The 11,464-nt window shown below is 52.7% G+C and overlaps 1 protein-coding gene across 5 annotated transcripts; it reads right to left on the reverse strand.

The window, feature by feature from the left end:
- Window positions 1–495: 495 nt before the first annotated feature.
- Window positions 496–11,169, reverse strand: TXN2 (thioredoxin 2). 5 transcript variants are annotated; one of them, XM_072973447.1, is made up of 5 exons: window positions 11,057–11,144; window positions 10,002–10,264; window positions 8,019–8,142; window positions 1,270–1,391; window positions 496–793 (listed from the first exon to the last, which is right to left on the reverse strand). In XM_072973447.1, exons 2-4 carry the CDS (start codon window positions 10,262–10,264, stop codon window positions 1,278–1,280), a joined length of 501 nt encoding a protein of 166 aa, XP_072829548.1. In that variant the 5' UTR covers window positions 11,057–11,144; the 3' UTR covers window positions 496–793; window positions 1,270–1,277. The 5 variants fall into 5 exon arrangements, with proteins under 5 accessions (XP_072829548.1, XP_072829546.1, XP_072829549.1 ...); XM_072973445.1 differs by having other exon boundaries at window positions 7,950–8,142; XM_072973448.1 differs by lacking the exon at window positions 496–793 and having other exon boundaries at window positions 820–1,391; window positions 7,950–8,142; window positions 11,057–11,169.
- Between the last annotated feature and the right edge of the window lie 295 nt (window positions 11,170–11,464).

Raw genomic sequence — 11,464 nt, forward strand, 5'->3', positions numbered from 1 at the left:
TTTGCCTGGCACCCTCCTCTGTGGGCCAGAGAGGCTGGGAACAGGACAGGGCAGAGAGCTTGGCCCTGAGGCCGCGGAGTTCCTGTGTACACCCAGGAAGGACAGCCAAGTTCCCTCAGGGTTGGGAGTGGGGGAGCGGCCCAGGTCTCCTGTAGGAGTGAGCACCAGTTAGAGGAGGAGGCCCCAGAGGATGGAGAGGGTCAGCTGTGAAGAGCCCAGGCTTCAGAGGCAACCAGGTCTGGGCAGAACCCTGGGCTCTGTGCCCTGTGAACCTCAGTGTCCTCATCTGCATAATGGGGACAACAAACACCCCTCTGCCTTACTTGTACGTAAAGGCTCCCCAGAACATGGGCCACCACTGACAACAGTATTAGTAACTGGAAGGGCTGGTCAAGGGCAAGAGGGTGGCAGAGTCAGAGGAGGAAACAGGGACAGCAGCCCAGCCTGGGAAGTGGTCACAAGTGCTCCCAGAGCCCAGACAGAACGGAAGCTGTCCACAGCACAAGCCCTAGTTTTATTGGTCTGGTTTTTTTCACAGTGAAGCCTCCTGCTCAGAGAACCAAAGGGCCAGCTAAAGGTGAGGGAGGGTAGGGTCTTGGGCCTTCCAGAGTCAAGGGTGTGAGGATGTCCCCAGCCCGAAACATGTCTGCTGCCCTCGTGCCTGGGAGGAAAGGGGGACGCGGCTCCTTGAGGGCGGGGGTGAAGGTGGATACAGGGTAATTAGGAGCAGGGCCCAGGGTCTGTTCTTCATCGCGGGAGGTAGAAGGGATCACATAAAGTTCTTTATTACAGACCTACAAAAAATGAGAGAATTACATATTACTCTCACTTGTTTGGGTTTCTTTTTTCCTTCTTTTTCTTTTTACAAAACAGCAGCAGGAAAGAAAGATGTAGGAGGCAGATGAGCCAGGCACTGGGGTTCAGATTACAAGGGGCCAGGGGTACGAGGACTAAGCTGTCACCGCGGGCTGGCCCCAGCGCTCTGTCCAAGCATCCTGGGAGATGGGTGACAAGCCCTAGGGGGAGCAGACAAAGAGAGCGGGTGGGAAGACGGCTGTCCCAGCTCAGCGGCAGAACCACTCCTCGGGCGGCCACCCTCGCAGTCAGCTGGGTTGGGAGCATGTGCGGCTCCCATGTTTGGTGGCCTGGTCTCCAAAGCACAGGCCCATGGGGCCAGACAGAAGGGAGGAGGCAGAAAGGGCTGTGAGTTCTATCGGGGGCCCCCCGGGACCATGGGGCCCAGGCGGTCACGGGCAGTCAGGATGCTTCCCTGCTTGTCAGCCAATCAGCTTCTTCAGGAAGGCCTCCAGCTGGTCTTCATCCTTGATGCCCACAAACTTGTCTACCACGTCCCCATTCTTGATGGCCAGCACGGTGGGCACCGCTGACACCTAGTTGGAGGGGACAAAGGCAGCTGAGTCACTTGGAAGTGACCATTCATCCTAAGCCTTTGAGGAGGGGGCTGGTGGCTTCTGCAGGGCAGTGACTCCCCAAAGCCATGGGTGGGGCCCCTTCTCTTCGGGCAGGGGTACAGCAGGGCCTGGAGGCCCACCCACTGGAGAAACTTTTCCATTGTGGGCTCCCAGCAGTACCCTTCCTCCCCCAACCGCATGACTGACTCACTGTCCCAGTGGTTTGGCTGGAATGACAGGAGAGATGAAAATAACCCATGCAGCTGCAGGCTAGGGCTGGGGGTGGGGAGGAGCTGAGGGGCTAAGAGAGCCTCCCTGGGGGGCGGCCTGCCACAGTGGGGACTGGGAGATGGGAGTCTGAATCCTGACCCTGTCGCCCACTAGCTGGGGGCCTGGGCTGGGTCGCACCACCTTCGGAGCCTCGGTGCCCCATTCTGTGAGATGGGGATGACAGTCTCTATTGTGAGGGTTTAGGACAGGATTAAAGATTTGTATTTAAACTAAGTGGTCAAAATTCTGGGGCCGAATGATCCAATCTTGGGCCGCTCTGGGCAAGCCACTTCATTACGCCAAGTCCCGGTGTTCTCATCAGCAAATGGAGATACCACGGGGACTTAATATTAGAGGGCATGGGTGCCGAGCGAGATGATCTACGCAGGGTCTCCCGCACAGCGCCTGGCACACAGTGAGTGCCCAGCAAACAGAGGCTACAGAGGGCACATCACGGAAGTTGGACCCAAGGCCCCACTGGGGTTCCTGGTGAACAGGGCCCAGAAATAAACGGACTCGTCCCGGGCAGGGTGGGAGGCGGGGCTCAGCCTGTGCGACGTGATGCTGATTTATTAGGGCCGTCGGACATTCTTGGCCTGTGAAGCATTTTCTCAAGCTCCCTCAGGGGACCGGTAGAGATTACACGGCATGTAAATGAAGCCCCAGACCTGCTCTGACATCGCATTTTCTGCTGCCTGGGCTCCCCGCCTGGCACTTGGGGGCATTTGAAAAGAACCATGTAAACAGAACAAGATAAGCACAGACTTTTTTCTTACACACCAGTTAACTACAAAGTAACAACAGCAATTTCCACAAACATACCAGGTCTTCACACATCCTGAGAGCTGTCCTGCCCCTGACTCATCCTGGGAAGCCAGATTCAAGATTTAGAATGTTCGAATTGTGCATATGGGTTACAAAACAGAAGCGCAGGCCTGACCTCTCTCACGTCTCAGATGCCACTGCCACTCACGGTGCGCCCCTCTCCTAATGGGCTTTGGGGACAAACACAGCAGGTAAGAGGACAGTGCCTTCAGGCCCCTTCAAGGACTGTCCTGGCGCTGCTGTGGGTGGCAGCTGACACACTGCCCAGAGGTAGTGCGTAGGCAGACCCACCTGGTGGTGGACTGACCACGTGTGTCCCTGCTCATGGCCCCATCACTGGCTCCTGTCCTTGTCATTCCTGACCCTGGCATGGGTGGTGGCATGGAGTGCAAGGGCCCAGTACGTGGCTGCCTGGTCTCCAGGCCCAACTGGGGCCTGGGCTGCTTTGTCTTTTGCGCCCTCTAGTGGGCGGTGGAGGCAGCGGCCTCACATCTGGCAACTCTCAATCCAGGCACAAGGCTCAGGCAGCAACTGTTAACTTCGCACTTAGTGGACGCCATGTTCGCCTGTGCTGAAATAAAAGCTGGATGTCAATCAAAGTCTAGTCACTACCGATCAAGGGTGTTCTTTGAAGTTTGAGCCTAGACACACACACACACAGCCATGGGTTTGCCAGAAGCTGGCTCTCCCAGGACACCGCAGGGATACCTGGGCTGTGATTGGACTTTCCTCCCCCACAAGGAGGAGGATGTGGCTTTACTGATCCTGAGTTTGGCTCACAAATCAGGATGGGCTGGTGCTTGTAAACACTGCCTTAAATGGAAGTGCATAGGTCCCCGGCACATTCTTCTGGAACAGCGATGTAAGTGTAAGGGGGCTGAGGTGGAGCAAGAATTCAGCTTGCCTCTCAATTCTGGCGCCACTGAGGGAACAGAGGGGCCGGAGATGTGCTGATCTCCGGGTGTGTGTGTGTGTGTGTGTGTGTGTGTGTGTGTCTGTGTGTGTGTTCGTTCTCTTCTCACCAACCTGCTGCCCACCCGCCCACACTGCCACTAAGCTCAGTAACTATATCCCATCTCACCCCCATTTCCTCCATTTGTGAACTGCTAAGGATCTACCAAGGGACAGGCACAGCACTCGGGGTCACAGGAGACTGGTGACCTCCCCCTTGGCTAACTGCAGCACTAACACAAAGGACAAGGTCACTGTCACCCCAGTTGCCACATACTGGTGCTTTTTAAGTGTCAAGGAGAATACAGGCCATTTGAATGTGCTCTCTCATACATCCCCGCCTCCAGGAGGGCTCATTTTAGAGATGAGAAGACTGAGGCTCAGAGGCTGAGTGACTAAGTGGTAGAACTGGGATCTGAAACGAGATTTGTTTGACTTCACTGTCGTGACATCAAACTACGCTGTACCTCTGCCCAAGAGCAAGGAACTGGAGATAAATACTGAGTCCCAGCAGGGCAAGGAAGGACATGTCAGGAAGCATTAAAAGGACTTCATGCTTCAAATAAGAAAGGCTAAATGCTTTGTAGAGCTTTTGGATACAGGATGATCCTTGGAGAAACTATTACTGAAAAAACCAAATCCAACTATGATTCTGGAGACGGCAGAATTATGGAGACACTAAGAAGATCAGTGGTTGCCAGGAGTCCAGGGGGAGGAGGGAGGAAGCGGCGGCGCACAGGGGATTTTTAGGATGGGCAAACTATTCTGTACGATACTGTAATGGTGGATACATGTCGTTACACTTTTATCCAAACCCATAAAATGTTCACCTCCAAGAGTGAACCCACTTGCTGACAGGCAGCCTGTGCTGAGATGGCCGGTGAGAGGGGCTCTAAAGAGAGAAGCACCTCTGCTGGTGGGTGCAGCTCAGTGGTAGAGTGCTTGCCTAGTATGCATGAGGTCCTGGGTTCAATCCCCAGCACCTCCATTAAGAAATAAGTGACTAAACCAGTTACCCTCCTCCTAAAAATCAAAACGTTAAAAAAAAAGAAAAAAGAGTGAGCAGCACCTCCCCTAGAAGGCCAGCCCAGAGAGTCAGAACTTTCGCTCCTTGATGTTTGGTCCTGGACTCCCACCAGTGGCATCACCTGAAAACTTGACAGAAATGCAGAATCTCAGACCCTTCCTGAACCCACTGAATCATAACCTGCTTTTTAACTATATCCCAGGTCACAGTCATGTCTGAAAGGGCTGATTTAGAAGACTTTCAAAATTGGGGGAATATGGTAATGACTGAAGTACAGTGCATCCCAGCTACACATCGTTTCAATAATCTTGAAATACTATTCAACGAACTGTCTGTGTATAAAGTGATACGGACCATTAAACAAATTCAAGTAAAAAACCCAAACAAGGTACCGCAAATGTTCACAGTGATTTGTTTGGACGGTAAAATTATTGCTTTTTGGTGGTTTTTATAATGCTTTTTAAAGGGGATTCTCTGTAAGACAAGAAAAGGATAAAACTCCAAGTGTGAGGTCAGGAGCAGAAGCCCCAGAGCAAAGTATTAAGGGTCAAGGGTCCACACCCTGATCCACTCTTTCCCACCAAGGTCTGAAGGACTAGGGAATGCCCAGCCACTCAGAGGGAACCCGAGATGACAGGGCAGACTCTTCCCTCCATGGAGCCAAGGCAAGTGTGCGTTTGGGGGGCACCCCAATCCCCTGAGTGACTTTCCCTTCCCTCTCCTCTGGGAAACAGTGAAATTCTAGGGTGGACAGTTGTTTGGAGCATAAAGAGTGGTGGGAGGGGAATGTGTGTGAGGAAGGAGGCTCATCCCAAGGGTGCGTGCTGGGCACCGGGGGTGGCAGGAGAGCTTGGGGAGAAGCACCTAATGCCCTGAATATAATTTAAAGCAGTTTCTCCAAGTGCATCCACCTTTTGGGAAAGGACTTCAGGCCTCGGAGGAAGCTGTCCCAGAAGGTACCATGGACCTCTTGCTGAAACTTCTTCTGCAGGCTCTCTTCCAAAAGAACAGGTGTGAGGAAGGAAGGGAAGGGGTGGGGGTGGGGTCAGGAAGAATCCCCGCTGGAGCTTCCTAAGCTCTGCGAAGACATCAGCCAGGGCTTGGCCAACCCAGAGGCAGGGCCCCGCAGCCTTGAGGTCTCTCCATATGACCTGTGTACTATCTGGACAGTGGACAGATGGAGAAGATCCTACAGGAGGACCCCGCCCCCTCACCACACACACTCCAGGCTTAACTGTAGGACTTCGGAGCCTGGCTCTATGTCACCTGGAATGCAGGCTCCCTAGAATGCAGGGGGGCTGGTTTTGGAAATCTCACCCCACCCCTCCTCATGTGACCACAGCTGGGGAACCGGGTTATTCTCTCTTGCCTCCTTATGGTCACCACAGTTCCTGGTACACAGAGGGGCTCAGGACATGTCTGCTCAAGGCCCAGTGGCTGAGGCTGAAGCTGTGTCATCAGGCGGTGCCAGGAGGGAGTCTGCTCGCCACCCAGGGGACGCCCAGCAGCTCCGGCTCTCAGCGCACACCAGGGAGCCACATGCTCACTCCCACAGCTGCTGCGGGCCTCTAGGGGAGGGATGGACAAGCAGTGAAAGCTAGCGGCCTCTAAATGGTCAGAGAAGTGCCCCCTTGACTGAGCGATCAGTGGAAGAGCTTTTAAAGAAAACAAATGATTCATTCCTTCTCTTAAGCCCGTGAGCAGCCCCCATCACCCAGTGCCATGGACAGTCTAACTTCAGTAATATCCCCTCAAACGCCTGCAGTCGTCATCAGCGGCTCTGCCTGCCCAGCACTGATCTCCTTGGCCTCTGGTCAGGGAGCCTGGTTTCCTTTGGGCGAGTGCTCCCAGCCCAGCTCCCGGGCAGCCAGCCTGTTCTCACCTCTGCCCATTTCCTGCCAAGCGGACCAGCTGCAGGATGGGCATCTCTGTTTGACTTGGCCTAGAGAGGGTTGAGCCTGGACTTCCAAACTTGGAGAAAGACAGAGGCCACCTCTTTTTAGTCACTTATTACCAGGGCGGGGTGAAGGTTCACCCTAGTCAGATTCAGATATTTTATTTATTTTAAGAGAACCAGAAACCCGGATTTTCACGTGCAATCTTCTGAGTTTTAAATACCAGCATCCGGTTCAGCATTTTAAAAAGACACTTCGAGGGCCAGACCAGTCATGTCAGTGAGCTAGATTTGTTTCACAGGCCACCAGGTGTGACCTCAGCTCTGTAATAACGCCGTCCTCAGCATGGCTATCCAGGCCCCTTCCAATGCGGCCGCAGTCGGCTTTCCCTGCTGCCTGTCCTCTCACTCCTTGCTTGACCCTTCACTCTGGCCTTCCAGCCACAATGGACCTCTCCCCTTTCTTCAGCTACAGTGATCTCCGAGGCCCAGAGGAAGAAGCCCCACATCCCACACGTCTCCTGCTCCTCTTCCTCCAGGGCACTCTGCTTCAGGCATACAGGCTCTGATGTTCTGTGAGCAAACGTGTGCAACCCTGACCTCAGGGCCTTTGCACCTGATGTCTGCTCTGCCTGAATTGCTCTTCCAAGGAGCTGCATTGTTCATTCCTTACTCCCTCCAGATCTTTGTTCAGATGTCAGCTTCTCAGTTAGGCCTTCCCTAGCCCACCCTTTGAAAAATGAAACCTGCTCCAGCCCCATGCCCAGCACTCCCACCTGTCTTCCAGATTTGTCCTCTTCCACAGCACTTATTATCTAAAACAGGCATCAGCGAACTGCAGCCCATAGGCCAAACCCAACCTGCTGCCTGTTTCTAGGAATGAAGTTTTACTGGCCCACAGCCACGCCCATTTGTTCAAGTGCTGTCGATGGCTGCTCTAGTGCTATGAGACAGGTGAGAGCACCAGAGACCAATGCTCTGCAAAGCCTCAAATACGTACCACTTTGACCTTTGGAGAAGAAGTTTGCTGACACGCAACCTAAAATACTAGCACGTAGGCTCCATGAAGGCAGGGATTTTGTCAGTTTTGTTCACTGCCATCTCCGCAGCACCAAGTAACAGCCCTGGCATTTAAGGAACTCTGAATGCATGTCCGTTGAAGGAACGCACGAGCCAGTCAAACACAGGAGACCAACTCATGTCTTTGGGTTTGCTGTGCTCTCACCCCTTCCGTCTTCTTGGTGCATCCTTTGTGGCCCTGCCCAGGGGGTCCCTCTAATGTGACACAACCTTGTCCCCTCTACGCCCCACCCTGCCCCGCCAGGGACAAGCTCATCTTATCTGTGCCAGAATCATGCATGTCTGGCTCACAAATGGATGGATGAATCCACCAGTGAAGGAAGGCATCAGTTTCCTGAGACTCAGAGAACAACCTGGTGTTTTGGGTCACACATCCCACTTCCTAAAGGTGGTGAAGAGAGACAGGTGACTCAGAGGATCAATGGAGTCACTTTTGCAAAGAGCTCTGAATTCCTGAGATCTCTAGAAAAAAATCAAGACACCCCCTTACCAACTCCCTGGTGGTCTCCAAGACATTTCTCGCACCAGCTGTCCTGTACCAATCCTTGCCAACCCGTACCTCATACTCGATGGCGAGGTCCGTGTGGTCGTCAATATCCACCTTGGCCATCACCACCTTCCCATGCTGCTTGGCCACCGCCTTCTCTAGCCTTGGCCCCAGGATCTTGCAGGGACCACACCACCTCGCAAAGGGAGAAAGAAGCATCTCGTCACAAAAGCGCTCACCAATCAGTCTATGGTTTCCCAGGACCTTCCCTTGCCCCGTGTCTTTTGAGGGACCTTCTGCCCTCATTACCTCTGCTTATAGTGTCTGAATATTAACGAATGCTGACATGCTAGTTAATGTCAGGATACTCTGCTACTGGGGAATTTTCACAGGTCCTAGACTTCTAAACACAGGCCTCATCCTAAGACTGTTAGAAATGTTATTTCACTATGTCTAAAAGAAATACACTGTCATACAGATGAATATGGGATTTGAAGTTAAAAGGTTTGGGTTCAAATAGAGGCTCCTCACCAACCAGCTAAGTGCTCTGGAGCCTCAGTTTCCTCATGTGAGAGAGAGACTCTAGCTTAGAGCTGCGATGAGAAATCAACTAAGGCAACGTCGACAAACGTGTTGCGTAAGCTGCAGAGTTACTCCAAGCACCTCATGGACCCAGAACTAAAGGGAGTGGCAACCAATGGCTAGGGAGTGTCTGCAACATGCCCGTCACTGCTCTAGGACCCCCACAGCTTTTACTACACAGAACCCTCAGCTCTGCAAAGGGAAAGCAAACATCTTCCTAAGAAACTGAGGCCCGTACAAGTTACGAGACTTGCGCAAGGTCACAGAGTAAGAAGCAAAGCTGGGACTGCAGCTGAGTTTGGGTTCCAAGTGTCTTCTTTTAGCTGCCGGTTACTCTGTGATTCCCCAAGTCCTGTGTCAACTGTCATCACTGCACTGAACACAGGTGTCCCCTCTAGGTGGTGAGTCTAGGCTGTCATCCATAAATACGTGGCACTAAGGACAGTGCCTGGCACTGAATGAATACACTCACCCTCTGCTTCCTTGCTGGGGAAGACGATGAGGCATCACCCTACTTATCACTCATCTTGGAAGCCCTCTCTGGTGTGCTCACGAGACAGGAGGGCAGGACAGCTCCACCTTTCATGAACCCCCAGTGACTCCTATTTTATTTTAGCCTTTAAAACCCTTTGCATTCAGAGATTTCAATTAATAAACTCACAACACCCCAAAACCCAGTCTGCAAGATCTTATCTCCTATCAGTGAAGAAAGGGAGGCACAAGGACATCATATGGCCTGCCCCAGCAACACGGTGAGTCAGAGAAAGAACAGGAAAGAAAACAAAAGAATCTGTCAGTGGTTTGCCCAGAAGGCCTTCTAACTTCTAACTCAGGCTGCACTGCCTCCTTTCAGGATGCCTCATTCTGAGGGCTCTGTCCAGTATTTTTGGAACCAGGTGTCTAGCCAGGCCCCAAAGGTCTGGAAATGAAGAAGGTCAGGCCAACAATCAGAAGGCCACAGGCATTTAAATATCCCTAAAACAAAACAAAACAAAACAACAACAACAAAATCCCTAAAACAAACTCAGACAGCACTGTAAAGAAACGCTTGCTCATCCCCTGCATGCTTGGGCACCACCGTGGCAGCACTGATAACTTCTTGCTACCCCTTCTCAGTTTGGGTGGCAAGATGTTAAAATAAAATCAACTGTCTGCAGGGCCGGGAACTGGTATACACAACAAACCAGATGATGGTATAGTCATATTTTTCCTGTTTTGGTCCAAGCTGAAGATGACTCTGACCCATCTGGGCTGTGAGATACAGAACACACGTGTTTCCCAGCACTAATCACAGTGAGCTTTGAAGACTATTTACTAGCTGTCTCCTACCAGCCTACGCTTAATCTTTGAGAGCAAGGACTGGGTCTTGTCAACGTTTGTATCTACGTATGAAAAGCATCAAATGTAGTACTGAGGCATAGCAGGCACCTGAACAAGTGACACCCTAGTTTTCAGCTGACCCCCAGGACTCACTGTGCATGGAAATCCACAACCACTGGCGTCTCACTGTTGACAACTCGGTCTTGAAAGTCAGGTCCATCCTGGATGTTAAAGGTTGTTGTACAGGCTCTTGTGGTGTTTATTGACCGGGCTTGGCTGGGTGTTACTGTCAGGTTACTAGGACTGTGCTGCGGGGTCTGCAGGGCCCTGGAGGTGAGGGGGGCCCACTGACCCTGAGAAGGCTTCCTGGAGATTACCGAGGCCAGGAACCTCCTCAGGAGAAGTCGCTGAGCCATCTGTGAGAGGAAGAGGCAGAAAGAGTGGGGACAGACAACAGGAAGTCAACACACCAGAAAAAGAAAGGTATGTGGGCGTACTGGGGGGCTGGAGTTACAGAGCCAAAAGCAAACTGTCAGGAATATATAAGATTTCTGGAGTAAAAGTGAGCAGAGAATGAGAATCAAAGGGAATAAGGAATCACAAACCAGGACAGGAAAATTGGATCAACAACCAATAAAATCAAAATACTGGTGCAATTACAACAGAAGGAAGGGAGGGAGGAACCAAAATTTACAGAGCACCTGCTAAGAGCCAGGTGTCTTACCTTACAGTAGTCCTAGATCAACCCTGAGGAAGGTGCTATAATACTACTGCTCATATTATGACTCCGAGGACCCTGAGGCTCAGGTAAATTGTGACATGCCCAAAATAGCCCAAGTATTAAATGAGGGTCAACAATGTAACCCACAGCGGTCTGAAAAGCCCTTTTATAGATTACTCTTTTAAATAGTGTTTTAACGGGACAGTAAGGCTAAAGAGGGGTTGTCAAAAGATCAGGAAAGAGGAGCCGCAAGAATTCGAGGAACGAAGAGGTAGGGGAGCAGGAGTGTTGGGGGGAACTAAAAAAGCAGGGACGTGTGTGTAGAGGGAAGTGGGGAACTGGACGCCACCAGAGACCCTGGCTCCTCGGATGGCAGGTTCCCCCCGCCCGGGGCCTCCACCCGCTCGGCCGCCGGCCCGCACTAGAATGCGCCCGCAGAGTGCCTCAGCCGCGACACCACCTCGAGCCACCCCCACGGCCCTCCTACCTCCCTGCAGCGAGAGTGGAGGGATGCAGAGTTCGGCCCTCCCCACCAATCAAGGGCACTTCTCCCGTCACTTCCTGGGGGCGGGTCTTGCGTCACTTCCGGGGAAGGCAACCTGGAGCAAGTCCCGGCAACTTGAGGCGGGGCGAGGCGGAGCCTCAGTGAGGGACCGGAAGAGAAGTGCTCGGAGTAAGAGAGACCGGAAGAGGGGCGGGCCCTTCGGGGAGTGACCGGAAGAGGGGCGGGTCCTTGGAGGAGGGAGCGGAAGAGGTAAGCGGGCTCCCGAGGAGGGTCGGGAAGAGGAGGAGAGGGAGGCGGGGCCGCTAGGGAAGTACAAGCAGAAGAAAAGGGCAAGAAGGTGGTGTGGTTCCAAAGTTTGCAAAGTCTTGCTGCCTTATAGGTCAAGCAGCA

This window comes from Vicugna pacos, chromosome 12 (genome assembly GCF_048564905.1).
Source record: "Vicugna pacos chromosome 12, VicPac4, whole genome shotgun sequence".
Lineage (NCBI taxonomy): Eukaryota > Metazoa > Chordata > Mammalia > Artiodactyla > Camelidae > Vicugna > Vicugna pacos.